Raw genomic sequence first — 16654 nt, 5'->3', positions numbered from 1 at the left:
GCCACGGTCTGTTTTAAAATGATAACGTCAGTTGGCCAAAGGTCTGAGAATTTACTGGGAGATTAAGGAACTTCCAGCAGGAAAGGCTTGGGGTATCCAGTTTTCTCCGGGGTGAATCAGGCCCGTCGTGCTCTGGACCGTTGACCGTAGGTTGGAGATATGTACCAAAGTGCCCTTTTGTGATTATTTTCCAGGAGAATAGCGTTGAAAGAACTCCGTCGTGCTGATCGTGTCACTAGGTTCTCTTTTGGGGGAGGCTTGGGCAATCCAGTTCCCTGAGCGAGAATCTGACTTTGTCTCAGTTTGTTTTGAATGTTGCTTTTGCTCTTAACTATATAGTAGCCTAGAGTTTTATGATTGTTGTGTAACTTAAACTGATTCTTTAAGCATTGTTGGCAAGATGTCCTATGTTCTTTTTGGGCACAGTTTTGTTAAGCGCCTGGGAGGCACAAAAGAGTTTGAACTTAAATTCAAGTTTGGCAAGGAATCTGTGTCAGTCAGTTGTTATGGGGAAGGAGGCCTATCTTTGGCACGGATTGAAGCAAAAAGGAGAATTTATATTAGAAAGCTAAGGAAGCTAGCACCAAGAATTTTAATCTGACTTGGGAACTAATGACTTGTGTGCGCAAGATGCTTCCCCTTCTGGAGTTTATGATAAACTTTGTAAATTTGTGCAACGTATCACAGATGAGGGGATAATTCCCGAAGCTATTGTTTTTCTTCCTGTTCTTCCAAGAACTAGAGGGATGTTTCGAGAACAGGTGAGTGTGGAGGTTTTCGATCGGCGGGCAAGCGAATTCAATGGCCTTGTCGAGGCAAGATCATTTGTGGAAGATCGTTGGTGGCAATGGTCGCATAGAGGCCTGAAGAACCCAAGATACAATCTAGACGGGGTTCATCTGAATGAAATTGTCCGCCGACAGTATCAAGAACACTACGCCGCGTGATCGCTTACTTCCACGCACATCTTTGGAAATAGGTAAATACGTTGGCTTTCCGCAGTTGAAAAAGTTGAATCGAAATTAGTGTTAACAACTTTCATTATAAGGGTTTTATCCAGATTTGCATGTTTATGTGAAAATGCCAAGATTTTCATGGCATGTTGCGACAATTCATTTATAATATCGATCTCCGGGTGAAGATCGGCCAAGTATGGGAGGATGTAGTGATATGGAATTGTATAATACCAGCGGCTGGGGCCGAGTCTATGGTGCCAGCGTGCTATTTTTAGTTACATCTACCCGGCATTAGTGGATTCAATTTTTACAATGTATAAGATTGGGACTAGGAGAGGCGCGGGAGAAAATGGTCAGGAGAGTGGGTGGAAGGAGGATGACGGAAAGGAGGAGAATAAACAGGGATTGACTGGTCCTTCCAGAAGGAAATTTTGAGCCTGTGCAAGACTTCTCATTTTGAGTCTGTTATATTTAAATTGTTGTTTTGTTTCAGTAGGGAAGAATGCATCCAACTTACCTGTACCGAGTGCATCGAGCCCATCCGCACATTCCACAGTAGACAGTGTACCGCTGACTGCGGTACGTCGTGTACCTCTCCGTACCCCAGTACTGGTACGTCCGTCTGCATCTGTGATCTCTGAAGACGAAAGGTAAGCTTTGAGAAGAAAGTGCCTTGAATGCCCTTGTGACCTAACTAAAGGTCTGCATATCCGGTCATGTTAGATTCTGCGTGTTAGGACTTTCGAAAAACTTTTGTGACAAACGAATATGCAGGTTTGGTTGGGTTGCTGTTTTGTTTTGCTCTGCTTTGCATTTTTGGTGTCTTTCGTTTGCAGTTTGTTGCTGTTTGCTTTGAGGTGCTTAATTTTTTAGTTTGTTTGTTTAGTCTGTGCCATCTTCTCTGATTGCCAGGGACAATGAAAGTCATGAGTCTTTTGAAAAACAAATCATGTCCCAAACTAAGAACACAACAAAAAGCCGTTTTAAACGTACCCTGTTCCATCCACGGTTATTGCCACACTGAAAATCAGTACAGCTCCCAGGATGCAGTGCAGCATGACGTCCATCTTGCCTCGTTGACCCACCGTGAACTTCTGTGTAACCGGGAAAAGCACTATATGTAATGGTGCAATTATACTTGCTGTTTCGCTGTTGTAGACAGCAACTTATGCAAAGTGCACGTGAAATGGCTATGATGCATTTTTGGTGTGAGATTCGATTTTTTTTATACAACCTATTTTTACTTCTTGAATAGAATGTATGCAGTCATTATGCATGCATTCAGTTCTGATAGTTTCATAAGACTTAAAGGCGGTGCACACCATTGGTAAAATCCCGAAAATCGGACTATTATATAATCCAGAGGTATCTTACATGAAAGAAAGTACACAACAGTCTCAATCAGTCTGTTAAATATGCTGTAGTTTTCGAAAAAAACAAAAATGTGTTTGTCTTTTATTACGATGGTTGGCCGACCATCGTAATAGAGTTAATTTCACTTCTCACATCACATCCTTTAACAGGCGCCACATTTCTTATGTGTAGTGTTTGCAGATGTTGTGAGAGTCTCCATTAATGAACGGACGAACTTAAAGGCAGCTAAAAATATACTGACATTCTTTCACCGAAAACACTGTGAACTGAAATTATAGACATCCGAGTGTTAGGCTTTAAGCAGAAAATAAATTGGATCCGTGTGATGTTGAATTTTATTTAAGGAAAGTTTTTTTTTACGGAAGACTTTGCGAATTCAAATCCACCCCTAGATAATAATGGTATGATCCAATATGGCGGCTGTTTCCGAGGACGATGATTTTCGTCAACAAAGAGTACGATTTCCACACGTTAATCCTCCCTTGTTTTAAGACATAATTCTTTTACTCGTAATTATTTAATGACTCAACATGGTGTTTTAGACTTTCATCGACATGTGAACTGACATGAAAGTGCCGTTATATAAACACGATTGCGCGCACGTGCATTATCACATAGGCCTAGTCGTTTGGATGTCACAGACACGAGTTGACTGCTGTGTTCCTAGATGGAGTTTTTCCATGAATCCGCAATGAAACATTGCCGCGGAGGCGCATTGCTCCGAGGTAAATTCACTGATTACTCCCAGCCGTTGAAATCTGTTCCTTTTTAAGGGGAATGAGAACCTGTCATGCTTGTTTCCCACCCTGACCCCGCGGACGTTGTTCTCTTGTACTACGAACGCCCAATAATCCAGAGATTTTACGCACGATAAACTAACAAGACCTTCAATTTAAGCGTTGAAAATGCCGCGCCGTTTTTCTCGATTTTTTACAAAGAATAGCTGTCACATGGAAAAACAGTTTGATTTTATCAGAATGAAGTGTACTATTTGGATTTAAAAATTGGATTTTATTGTCATTATATTTAAGGTCTGACCTGTCTGCGGGTGATAAAGGAGCAAAACCTTGGGAACATTCTATAAATCAGCTTTGTGACCATTTGGGCACTCTTTTAAAAATTTATGGTTTTCATTTCCGGACAACATATTTTTGTCTCCCGACCTCGAATCCCCCCCCCCTTTTCTACCAACCCTGCTGAGGGGACTTTGCCGATTAAAAAAAGTTGGTTGTGACGACCTGTACAGCAACAGCGCTGAAAATGTCCTTGTGAAGATATACTTGCTGAAAATATACAGTTTGCTGGTAAGCGGGCGCGGGACCGAGTCCCACTATTCCCTTATTTCTGCACGGCCATCGGCTTTACAGGCAAAATGTGTAAATGCCTGGTCTTTTAAAAAGTGTATGAAGTCGCCCCATTTCAAAAAATTCTGCATAATTCTCATTTTCTACTCACCCTGTTTTGGCTCTTGCTAAGAAAAACAAAATTCTCATTCTGCAGACCCTTTCTGCAGAATGACCAAGAAAAATTATAAATTATTCTTCTGAAAAATTATTACAGAGCAGTTAGGCACTAACATTTTTGCAACAATAATAATGGTGTCTACACGTTGGCAAACTCTAACGAGGCAAAGCAGCAATGTCCCACGCCACATCGATGGCAACGTGTTTTCAACGGTATTCGTAATCTCACATCCACCCCCCTTCCTGAAATGCTAGTAAACTATGAACATTCTTCAAATCGTTACATGTTGTTCATAAAAACACATACGGAACAGCGGGGATCCAAAACATCTCAAATTATCTATGGCCATATAATAGCCCAAAACTTTTCTGGTTGGGTTTCATCAATCTAGGGTTAATTTGATGTTGAAAGCAAACAGGAAGTCACAATTTTCGAAGTTGAAGAAGACGTTTCACATCAAGACGAATATCGTTGGAAATGTTACTCTTTCGCCAAAAGTATGTATGCCTTTGCCTAATGGCCTCGTACCCAGAACAACTCCAGCCTCTGCTGAGATTTGACTAGTGTCCAGCATTCTTGGTGTAGGTGAAACAAGCAAGAGCTCATATAGTCTAATGGCGTGTGTATTCGCTACTAGAGCGTTTGGCTTCAAAATGGCTGCCGCGTCACATGTGTACAAGCTCGTTATCCTTTCTGCGTAACTTGACATTAGGTTGGTCTCCTTTCACCAAGATCTAAAGCGCTGATTTTGGGCTAGTTGAGGGCGCTGTGCATATACCTTGTGAGTTGCATTGACCGAAAGAGGCTGCGTCACGCTGTTCAAGGGTTAATAATCATACAGGTTTACTTACTTAAGCATCATGTGGCTTCATTCTCAGACTTACTCGTAATTATCAGCTCATGCAATGCCTTCGTATTCGTCAAACAGTCTTGTAGAGTCGAACATTGAATCTGTCACGTCATGAAATGATTCCCACCATTGCGTTCAAAATGCAATGCGATTTTTTGTGGTCAGATCAAGTTTTGCGCTGCGAATTTGCAATAATTTCAACTTGAGCGAAATTTTGCTGCTAATCTTTCGTGATGTCTAGTTCGCTTTGCTCTCACACTCGTCCGAAGTATGAACCGGTCATAATTTTCTCTACTATGCGCACAGCATTTTAGTCACTTTCAATTGCGCATGCTCAGCGTGTCCTGTGCCAAACGAGCATAAACGAGAGTTTCCACCAATGGACTCGCATTGCACGTTAATTTGTGGATCATTAATATGGGAGTTGTTACTTTGGTTAATTATTTCATTTTGCGAATGAAAGCAAGTTGGATGTTGTCGAGGGAAAGGCTTAATATTATATTTCCATGTACCAAGTTCATTTATTCACCCGTTGATCACGAAGTTATAAACTTGATACATTGGCCATCTCACACGCTTTCATGAGGAAAAGAGACAGAATTCAACAATCAGCTGCCAAAAAGCTGGGGTGGTGGTGTAGAATACTTTTGAAAAAAAAGGAATAAAAAGTACAGCGTGCAATACCACCAACCAATCACTTGAGATATGTTCCTATGACTAACACGTTTCTTGCTCAAAATGACAGGCATGGCAGAGGCACAATTTCTACATTTATCTCAAACAAAATTTTGAGGAATAATTGGAAAATTAGGGAAATTTCGTTTGATGAAACGGGCTAGCATGCTGAAACCTCAGATGTAACAAGAAATGTGTCTTTGTGAAGTTTACTCTTCAGACTTGGTAAACAGTAAAAAATCCAACTTGCAAATGTTTCATTGAAACAATTTAAAGATTGATGGAATGTTGAAGCAGCAAACACATTGATCTCAAAACTAAATAGTACTTAGTTTCAATGAAGCTGTCTTGCTTGCGCAGTGTTCTACTAGTTGTACATGTTAACGGGGTGAGTTGTTCATAGTATTTGCTGAAAATACTTCATTTATCAATAGTTTGGCCTTAGTAGAATAGCGTGGTGTTGAAAGGCTTTGGAAATTCGCAAATCGCTTATCAAATTTCATCTTCTCCGACTCATTTTTTTTCAAAATACATGCTTGAAAACCCGTGCTCGCCGATGTGAAAGGTTTCACAATTTACTTATTCCATTGCCCTGAAATATTTCAGAAAGGTGTTCCTTCAGGCACATTGTTTTGGAACAACTGCTTCGTGGTTTCGATTATCAAATCTCCCTCGATACACTGTTTGAAATTCTTCTGAACTTTGACATAGATAATGATATCCATCCCCGTTATAAATATCCTGTTCGTGTACAAAAAGTTATTTTGTACTTAAACAGATTTTTATTTGTGGATTTATAAAGACGTTTGTGGAAAACAAAACAACTTAGACGAGGTTGGGGGAGGCTGCCTATAAAGTTGAGAAGGTTACGCTCTTCACAGCTGGATGACATGTATTAACATGTTTGAATTTTGTTTAGTGCGTTGAGACTTTTTTGTCCTCACCTGATTGACGCAGTATAGGATCACAGTTGCTACTCAACTACTCCATAGTGGAACGCAATTGGGTTATGTGCATTAGTTTTTGTTTTCTTTCAAATTTAGTCACGGTTGGCAGGATGGCAGGTAAAAAAAATGGCAAATTTTGTTTTAGTAGTTCTTATTTTGTTGGCATGTTAAGGATGACTTTAAATAAAACTCTTTATCTGCAAAGGCATTACCTGTTACTCGCAATTACGGAAAACACATGGAAAATGGCAAAACCAGCGTTATTGAAGTGGTTTTGTGCTCCAAAGTCAATATACAAATTTATGTTACTTCATGTTACAGAAGAAAACTGTACATTTTCAAAGCTTGTCGATGGGTTTCTGTTGTAACACAACACACTACGATGCACAGTCACAAAGTACGTCTGTTACAAAGATTTTCTGTCATTTACTGATACATTTTACAGAAAACTCATCGTAGAACAACAGAACTAAGTACTGACAAAAACCCACAACTGGATGAAATTTCTATTTAGCCCCTGTTCGGACGGAGTGCGGGTTCAGAAACAAGTAGTTTCTGGGCGAGAGATTTTTTCGGGGGCCAGGTTGGAATACTTTTAAGTAACATCTGTAGTCTCGGAAAGTCGGGATGAATTGTGGATGATTTGTACAAGACTTGAATGGCCAAGCGCAGATACAGAACAAAACAGTTGTGGCATGGGGGATATATAGGTAGATTTCTTTAACATTGTTATCTCAAGCTAAATGGAGGGAATATTTATAGGTTTTTAGGAGGAAGAAAATGAAGAAAAAAATTAACAGTAGACGACATTGGTTTTCTCTCACATTAGTCCAAAAGAAAGAAAAGCAAAATTTTTACTTTCCCACTCTGCATGCTCGTTCTCTTTCAGATACGAGTGTTTCTTTGTTGACAGCAAATTGAACTTGAAGTCGAATTTACTGTCCAGAACATCTTATGAGGCAATTACTTCTGAGGTGTAACTTAAACACACAAAAAATATCCAGTAAGGACTCTCCTTACCTTATATTCTTCTATTTCGTGGGACCAGTCTGCCTCAGTGCGGTTGACGATGGCAATCCTTCAAAATGAAGTCTCTCCAGTTCAGCGTCCGTCAAATACCTCGAGGACCACCTCGTCGAGAACTGTAAAGACAAGCCTGGGGAGCTGGATTTTATATCCCGGCGCAATCCCGGACTCCTGCATGTAGATTTTACAAAAAACAAACCACAGCTAAAAGAAATGATGTAATGATGAAAGGGGGAGGGGTTATATCAACGCACAGGGTCTTCTGTCCGGCTCTTTTTGAAATGATGAGAGAACAGCGAAAGCAAACAAGTCGGATCTTGTAACGAAAACCAAACAAGTGTAAATCCATTGAGAGGAAACCTTTCCTCAAAACAATAATCTATTTCCTGTATTTCCGTTAACTTTGTTTTATTGAGGGATATTTATCAAAAGAAAAATGAATATCATGGCTGACCAGGACCCGGATGCTTTCCCTCTCGCTAGTATGTACCATTTTGTAAGATTGTGCTTAAAATACGCTATTGTAAGTTATACTGGGACCCATACCATACCACTGTTCGAACGATCGCTTGCTCTTTGCAAAACAACCAAGGCAATTTTTTATCGTACAGTTGGTGATATATTTTTAGTGCACCGTATACTTCCTGGTGTGCAAGGCTCATTTGAGTGTACATCGTCTCCTCCAAGTCTGCATTAGTCATACTTATTTCTGCTAAACTGTTTTGTTTGTTTAACTTGTGACGTTTAAATTTCAGAGAATTATGCTCAAATTCACAATTTCGTGGGCATCGAAGCAAATGGGATTAAGATAAAGATATAGATAAAGTTGAAAGAAATTATAAAGTGTTTCCATCAGAGGCATATTAATGACTTTTAGTGCAATGATGAGAGTAATTTCACGAGGCTTTGCCTCGTGCAATGGAACATTTCGTCTTTTCCCTTATGAAATTATTGTTAAGTGTAATTTTAATTATTTTAAGCATAAAACATTCATCGTTTGTTTTAAATAATACCTGCATAATAAGTCCGTCGTCATTATTTTCTCCTCTGTTAAGAGAAGAAACGGTCCTCGCGATTAACGGCCGCCATCTCGCGAAACAGTTTTGTGTCCGAAGCACGGCCAGCGCACTGGTGGAACCGTGCAATGTTAGACTTCTTTCTGTCCCTATGTTACTTTCTGGACCCAGTCAAGTGAAACGAAGTTCTATTCAAAAGGTTCCGTTGAATATATAGGACGGATATTTTAATTACGTGATCAACAATCCAACAATGCCAGGGCGAGGATCTATGCAGGCATTGCATAAAATAATTATAATGTAAAAATAATAGCTTTATGTATGTCAGTCAACTATAATACATTTTGAAGGTTGTGGGATTCTTTGTAAGATCAGATTAAGTGAACTGACGGAACTCACTGTGACCTGCGCAGAGTACTGTAGTCCAGATGAATCAGTGAACCTGCCAGGATGACGGGAAAGATCGTCTCATCCAATCTACATGATAGACGACCTTAGGTCGGGTCGAATAACGTTCTCATAATTGTTTAATTAACACAAAGGATATTTAGTTTCTCTCTTTTTTGAAACTTGTGTCTATGAGGGTATTTTCCTCTTTCAAAAGTGCGAGAATTAGTTTGTACCACATCCGTCACACATTTGAACTGTCCAGAGTCGGGAATGCGACCGAAAATCACTCCACCGAGCGACCGCTTGCACATTTTGTGCGGACCCTTACTAGCTGTTTCCATCTTAATGAGGTTCATTTAACCCTAAAAGAGCCGGGTTACTTTGGCCCATCTCATAGCGGGGGAGGGGGGTTGCTCCCTCCCCAGAACTCAATTATACCACGCCCGATTTTTTGGGAACTTGACATGCTTGTACAAACTCTCCTCATCGCTACAAATGGGAAATTTGAATTCAATCAAACATATGGTTTTGTTGTTACGGTCATTTGAAGTTCAAGGTTGTATGCGTGCCAGTACGCGTGCGTGAATGAGTACGGCAGGGGAAAAAGTATTCAATTTTGGCTGACCCGTCTCGGGAAAATGCGTGCTGCGCGAGAATGGTACGTTCAATTTTTGCAACAATGGTGTCAAACTGGCTGCAAGGAGTAACTCTAAAAATTCTTCAAGGCTCAACTCCGGACAAAAATGCGCTGCAGCGATATCGGAAAAAAATGTCAGGGGTGGATTCTGCGCCGGCTCTATTTAAGGTTCAAGCGCTATTATTCACATTAACCTCCACGGTGGGAAGGAATCGTGTTCGTCGTTCCAGTGATACAGTCAACCAATTTTCTTGATTACAGATTTAGCAGTATTGGACGGGGTTCAATACTAACGGGACTGTCTGTAAATCTTAGGGCCAATCCAGGGTAGTTTTCGGGGGGTAGGGTGGCTGCTATAATTGGGAACTGTCTTGATGTCAGCTTTTAAGTTCTTTATGAGGCGAATGGACATGGATCCCACCCCCTCCCGCGACCAGTCACCGTGTAAATTGGGCTACAACAGACAACCTATTACACGGCCTTATACCTAACCATTGACATTAGGGAATGCAATGCAGGAAAACTTGAGAGGGATGCTACGATTTATTTCCGTCAAACGGGATCGGTATCATGCCTATTTTTCGCAGTTCCCAAATTGCCCACAACATCCGGCGGGGCTCATTTAATTAACTTAATTTATGGGGGATCAGTTTGACGCGGTTTTTCTTTCCTTCACCTTTGCAGCAAGGGCTCGATTCCCAGCTTGGTCCACACGTGGATTGGGTTTTCAGTCCCTCCCTGATTTTTTTCTGGGTTTTACGCAGAATGGTCTCCTGTTCTCCCACCTCTAAAATTGCAATGACTAATCATTACCCTCATTAAAGATGACATAAACAAATTTCAAAAATAATGAATATATATCTTCGCTCTCTTCGCTGTTCTCTGAAGTAAAGTCCGTAGCTGCCAAATAGTACCCCACACAGACGCGATTACTGCTGCATGGAACCACTAGGCAGCAATCTGCTATGTAACTTTCTCTTCACCATTCGGTTATTATACAATCACGTGTTAGAGACGTGGAAACTTAGTGACGTCTTGCCATTAATGATGTTGACGGTGCGGTTAAGCCCCAAGACAAACTTCTGTGTAGAGAAAAGTGGTTTTAGGGCACTCGCCCTTTGCACATAGTGCCATTGTGTTACTTTGTGTACACCGTGGGTGACTGTTTCATGAAGCAAGCATATTTGTAAGCACACGCATCTCAATGTACCCGTCATCGCTTGGGGTTTTGCAGTCGTTAGGCCTGCAGCACGCAGTGGCCGTCGACATAATGCTGGATCACCCGATTGGCTGATGAATCAATAATAAAAGTCACCTAGATTCAGGTGGTTTACATGTTTGAACGGAGAAATAATGATGTCTCATTATGACCACACTGTTGGTCGTTTTAGTTGTCAGTACATTCTAGTCTGGACACAACACATTGCACTTCACTGGCCAAGTTTTGAAATTGCATCCAGGACAATAGTTCCACCATGGCCCACAGCAACCAAGTGTTACAGTGAATGGTGAGTTTTTCCCCTTATTTGACTCGGTATGGCGTGGTACTCAGAAATTACTCTCGACGAGTGATTTTGTTAAGATAAAAAATCTCCAAACGACTAAAACAAAAGAAGGCTTAGATATTCCCAACGTCACAACAGCTGACATGAAACGCGATTTCCAGAGTTGATGTACCAGAACGAAATAAGAACTCGAAGATCCAGGATATATACGATACAGTTATCGTGCTCTTGGAAAACTTAAAAAAGTACACAATCATATAGATGGCCAACATTTATGATTAGGGATCTTGAGAGAAAGTAATGCAGGTGGAAATGCCGGAACAGTGACATAGGTCTGAGAAACACAATCACTCTTGTTGATATGATGGTCATGCTGCAGAGAATAGTTCTTGAGTCGCTGTCTATTCTTGTCATTCCACTCTTAATTGTAACCACACGGCGAAGGACAGTTACCCCAAACCAACGCAGATCTACACACCAAACCATCCACGTGTACTTTTACAAGCCCGAGCTGTGGAAGAGTCTGCAAGTCGAGGATCGGCCTCAACCGTCACACCAGGAGATGCAGAGTTCCCTCTGACGGATGCCAACCATCCACATAGCTCTCTCAGAACTTCACTTCATTAAACTAAATCGGAATCTGTAAATGTTTTCACATTTGACATAAGAAAACCTCCAACGTGGACTGATTTACTTTTGGTCGTAGCAGCGTCCGCTGCTAACGGCATACAAAGAAATCTGGCACTGCGTGGAAGAGACAGTCTTGTCAAGATTTACAGCGGGGAGGAAGCCGTGGCTCAGATTCTGTTTGCATTCGCCGGGGTTTACGCAAGATGTTTTCCTTTGCCCGACACCAGGAGAGGATTACCTTAGCCTGCGTCAATATGACCAACGCTTGTAAAGTCCTTAAGCCAGGCTATGACATCTGTCAACAGTTTCTTCTAGATCCCTGTTTGTGATAAAGGTGGCGATTGTTTCTATAATTGGTTCTTGTTACTTTGAAACACCAACCTTATTTTGACATTGGCAATAATTATACAGTCCTTGTACACAGAATTAAGACAATAGAGGTTATAAACACTCGTGCTTAAGTTTCCAAGAAATCGGAAGTCTCAAGCACACAACCCATTCTCAAACTTTTCAGTTGTGGATACCACCTTGTTCGATCAATTATATACTGTTATGTCGATTCTTGCAGTTACATTATGTGACCGTACAAGATACATTCATCTTTGTTGGATCTAAACCAAACGAATAATTAATTTCTTTTCTTTCCTTCTCAGAAAAAAACACATAAGACACCGCTGTCTGAAGTTTCTGCTCCCGCTGTTTTTGTAACTGGTTTTTAATTAAGATGGAAAGCTCTTCGCCATTGTCAAGGAGTAAACACCGCTTAAGGATCCCACAGCCACCAAGCCTGCTGAACAGGTGTTTTGTCTTTCTTAGCATCATGGGAGGTGTATACGTCTTCTACCTAAACCACACCGTGCTCCAGGGGTCTGACATGCATCATCGGGCCCCGGGTCCTCAGGACATATCACGCCACAAGAGGTCTTTGTCGGTCAATGACAGTTTCTACATGCAAGCCACCCCACCCTCGGGAGACACTTGTTACCTGCGCGACAAACTCCGGTCCCTGTGGATGCCGGACCTGCATTCGGTCTTCTCTGATCCGGTCTCTGGTCAGGTGGTGTTCGTGGGGTTGAAGCTCCTGAGGCACTCTTGGCACGGCGACGAGTTCCGATGCGAGTTCCCAGGCGGCCAGGTTAGCCGATCCTATATCCTCCGGGACGGGCGAAGCTCCGGCTATTTCCCCCAGTACGTGGTCGTCCTGACCTGCCCATTGCCTGAGCAGTATCGCTGGCGCACCCGGTTTCAGATGAACCTGCGACGGGTAACCACTAACACCAGCTACACCAATGTTACCGTGTGCTCATCCGGGGTATCACCCGAGAAGCAGTACAAACTCGCCATCTGCACGATGGTGAAAAATGCGGATAGCTTCATCCCTGAGTGGTTGAGCTTCCATAAATACGTGGGCGTGGAGCACGCCTTCATCTACGACAACGAGCACCATGAAAATTCAAACCTCACAAGAACTTTGGCTGCATACATTAAAGATGGGTTTGTTACCATTATTCCTTGGGCTCACAGTGTATCGCCCTACAAGACCTACTTGGAGGTGCAAATAGCCCATGAGAACGATTGCATCTGGAGACACAAGTATGACGTTGATTGGATGATCAAGATAGACGTGGATGAGTACATCCAACCAATGGATGTCAACCGGACTCACATCATCACCGACTACCTGAATGAGTCAATGTTCGACCACGTGGGCGCCGTGCGAGTTCAAAACTGGTTTTTTGGCCGTCCGCTCAATATCGCTCCGCGAGGAGAATCGGTCATTGAGCGCAACCGTTGGCGTTCGAAAGTGCCCACGCTGCAAAACACAGGACACGACAAGAACATCCTTCGGCCAATCAACGTGCACTACTTCAAGATCCACAATGTGAAACTTGGCGCTGACGTCATATCAGCTGACCCGCACACGGAGCTGCGATTGGTCCACTACCGCACTGACAATCAGAGGGCACGCAGGTTTTCTTTGCCGAAATTCAGCGTGAGGGATGAGTCTATGGTGGAATTAAGAAATGCCGCCTTGTCAAATGCCAGAAACGTATCTGCTGCAGCTGATATTGCAATAGAGACTTACACCCACGGTAACAATTATGCCTCAAACGCAAACTACTAAGATGGCAAAGGAATAAGTGCGAAGAACTTCTGGTATAAGAAACACTGTCGGTGAACTCACTTTACATTTACGGTGGCGATGGAAAATGCCTACAAAGACTGTGGTAAACATTGGTTGTAATGAACCGAGCAAGATATCAAATTAACTCATCTTAAACGTCAGTTACATGCACACAAAGCATCGACTCAACTTTTTATTAGACCTATATTTTTAACTGAGGATGGATAAGGCAAGATTCGCTCAACTTTAAAGCACGGTTATTTAAAATGTTAATTGTCCCGTTAATTATAACATACACTATACCTAAACGGGGGATGGGGAAAGAAACGGGGTGGGGGTAAACGAGGAATGTGAATCAGACATATCCACGTAATTGCCTCAGAATTTGTGACCTGCTCTGTAAAAAAGAGTCACAAGTTGCTGGAACCACTTTAAAGTTACGAGTCATTTAGAGAGTCTGATGGAATGAGTCTGAGCCCTCAGCATATATTTACCCACCCTGTCCACCAGAATACCAGAATGAGTGATAAATCCAAACAAAAGCCTTACTTCCTCGTTCCCATGCCTTTAATGAAACAAAATACTTGAAAAAAATAGCCTTTTGACTCATTTTCACAGAATGGGTCATTTTTACCCTATTGTTTGTACTTATTCAGTCTACATCTGTTAATGATCTGTGTCCTCACCAGGAAAGAAGCATGACCCTTTTGTGTCGATTTTGTTCTTGTTACATGCTCTGCATGCAGCGCTGTATATAGGACATACATGTAAGAATGCGTCAACAATTGGACCAAGGGTTTATCAGATGAACACTCAAGTAGTTGACGGTATTTGTGAATCTGCAGTTGGCTCAACTTGTGACTAGAAATGTCTTAAAAAAACTGAGAGGGTAGTGCATTTTCAGCTAGTGTGTTGCCGATATCAATATCTAGACCCGGTTGGTGTCAGTCAGAAGGAATGGAGCCGAGGTCATACTTCTCAAAAACAATTAAGCAAACCAAGCCGAAGCAATTCCTTCCACAAAATGTGTGGGGGAAGTTAATCACCGGAGCAGAATCAAGTACAAAGCTCTGAGACGGGTTTTTCACCGACATACCACTTGCGAGTATTGCAACTGAGACCCAAAAGTCAACTGAGTATCCCTTGAATCTGTGTGAAAAATAGACACAGTTGGCTATACGTCAAAGAGGTTTTTTTTTTCCATTGATCTAGTTTATTACTACTCTGACGAGGGTAGGAATTGATGAAGGCTGGATTAAACAGATCAAGGGGCGTATCTAGTAGCGGGGGGAGGGGGTACGGGCAAGTTGCTCCCAGAGACACGGGGATTTTGTTTGAGGAATTGACATCTGCAATTCTATAGACAGCTGCCATCACTTTTCTTTGTGGGTGAGATTTTAAAGTGACATTTGTTTTCAGAAAAAAATCTAGTCTTGCTTCCAGCACCTAAAAACCTGGATACAACGCATGCTGCTACTAAGACCAATGCTCTACCACCAAGACATAAGGCAGTGAAGTCCTCAAAGGATTTTCTCAAAAGCCCCAGAAGAAATGCTCAGGAAATGCCTTTTTGGAAGGAGGGATGGATGTTGATGAAATAAAAACACCGACTTAAGACATGCAGAGAGTATAAAATTAGCGTCAATGTCGCTAAAATACAATGGAAGAACAGGTGAGATGAACTAAGTGCAAAAAGTAAAAAAATAAATAAATAAATAAATTGGTTAATTGAGCAATGCACGCGCCACACGGACAAAATAAAAGACTTGGCAAATTAATTTTGTTCAAATGGAAGAAGACATAATCATTGAAGGTCATCAATTAGAGAGAAAAGACGGTTAAAATATCCAAGACAATGTTTCTAAGTCTGTTTTATTGAATGACAATACTTGAAAGGGAAAATAATGTCGCCGATAAAAGCACTCTAACAGAGAATTTGGCTGTACAAAGGTATTAATTTTGACCGACAGCAAACCATTGTCATTCAAGGATGTACAATCAGTGGATCTAATTAGTACTAAAGCAAAACCTTGGCTGTAAAAAAGACTACCGCACACGATGGAACGCAAACAGGTAGGATGTTTTTGTTTTAGCATGGACAGGCAAATCAAAAGGGATTGGCCTATATATACCCTTTACCCATAGTGCACCATCTGACAGGATTATAATGCAGAGAGGGTCAACGGTTGTTTTTTTTCTAAATTACCGGCCTGGAAGACTAGATAAAAAGAATAAGGCATATTTATACCAAAAAATAGTGAAACTTAGAAAGAGTTCACCTGTCTTCAACAAAATGGGTAGGCCTAATCTATGGTGACAGACGACAGGATGAGATCGTTCTTTGAAGACAGAATAACTGAATTACTGTCTCTGAGCCTACCGGACAGGGGTGCAGGGCGGATCCTGGTTCCTCAAATTACAAAAAGAGAGGGGTGGGGTCCAAATAGACCTCGAGCACACCAGCAGCTAGAGGATATTAACCCTTTCAACATCCAGTTGAAAATTTCCGCTCCCTCTCCCGATCCGCCAGTGAGGTCTGACCCCGACCTCTTCTTCCGGAATGTTCGTATTCTCACCTGTTTCGCTCCTTGGACGCCCCGGCCAGTGGGCTGTAGTCCTTACTTTGTATGATGGAATCCTGAACTAGTAGGCCTAGGCAGCACCTTTCGAAACCCCCATGCATCTCAATTTTTTAACTCTTCTGCCTGAGCTTGCTACACACAACAAAGGAAAACTATAGTAGAGACATATGCATGGGTGTAAACCGGAGATGCACATTTATACGAACCTCGATTGCGGATCGCCGGAAGTGCCAACTGCGCAGGGTCGCCTCCGAAAACAAAACAAGGTGGATATTCACAGGGCGGCTCTTCGAATAAGGGGGGGCATCCCTGTGCTGCAATGTTCAATACTTGTTCAACTACTAGTTTGAAGTGTACACTGCGCTCCATTTCTACTTAACAGGTGCGCATGCTAAACATTGAGCATCAGTCCCTGAAATAAATATATATACGTGAAGAAGAGTAAAGGAAAGACATAGCCTTTGAAGTCGCAGTGAT

The 16654-nt window shown here is 41.8% G+C and overlaps 2 protein-coding genes across 4 annotated transcripts in view; one reads left to right on the top strand and one right to left on the bottom strand.

The window, feature by feature from the left end:
• Window positions 1-16358, bottom strand: part of LOC110984935 (uncharacterized) — a 40781-nt gene extending 24423 nt beyond the window's left edge. The window contains exons 1-5 of one of the 3 annotated variants that reach the window (XM_087142056.1): window positions 16172-16358; window positions 7287-7463; window positions 3786-3837; window positions 1950-2050; window positions 1474-1593 (exon numbers count right to left, since the gene is read on the bottom strand). In XM_087142056.1, coding sequence (XP_086998182.1) covers window positions 1474-1593; window positions 1950-2023 — 194 coding nt within the window. In that variant the 5' untranslated portion in view covers window positions 2024-2050; window positions 3786-3837; window positions 7287-7463; window positions 16172-16358. Of the gene's footprint in view, window positions 1-1473; window positions 1594-1949; window positions 2051-3785; window positions 3838-7286; window positions 7464-15975; window positions 16128-16171 lie in introns of those variants that run through there. The other 2 variants (XM_087142054.1, XM_087142055.1) reach the window with 2 other exon arrangements.
• Window positions 8759-14425, top strand: LOC110984963 (beta-1,4-galactosyltransferase galt-1-like). The gene is made up of 2 exons (XM_022245632.2): window positions 8759-10843; window positions 12124-14425. Exon 2 carries the CDS (start codon window positions 12195-12197, stop codon window positions 13593-13595), a length of 1401 nt encoding a protein of 466 aa, XP_022101324.2. The 5' UTR covers window positions 8759-10843; window positions 12124-12194; the 3' UTR covers window positions 13596-14425.
• Window positions 16359-16654: the final 296 nt, after the last annotated feature.

The sequence above is a fragment of the Acanthaster planci genome, linkage group LG10 (assembly GCF_054643075.1).
Source record: "Acanthaster planci isolate LZ-2023a linkage group LG10, COTS_SCS, whole genome shotgun sequence".
NCBI lineage: Eukaryota > Metazoa > Echinodermata > Asteroidea > Valvatida > Acanthasteridae > Acanthaster > Acanthaster planci.
The sequence above is the reverse complement of the archived record's forward strand: the minus strand, read 5'-3'. Positions and strand labels throughout refer to the sequence as shown.

Excerpts from the sequence above, each read along its gene's own strand:
- LOC110984963 (XM_022245632.2), top strand. The coding sequence starts at position 12,195 with ATGGAAAGCTCTTCGCCATTGTCAAGGAGTAAACACCGCTTAAGGATC.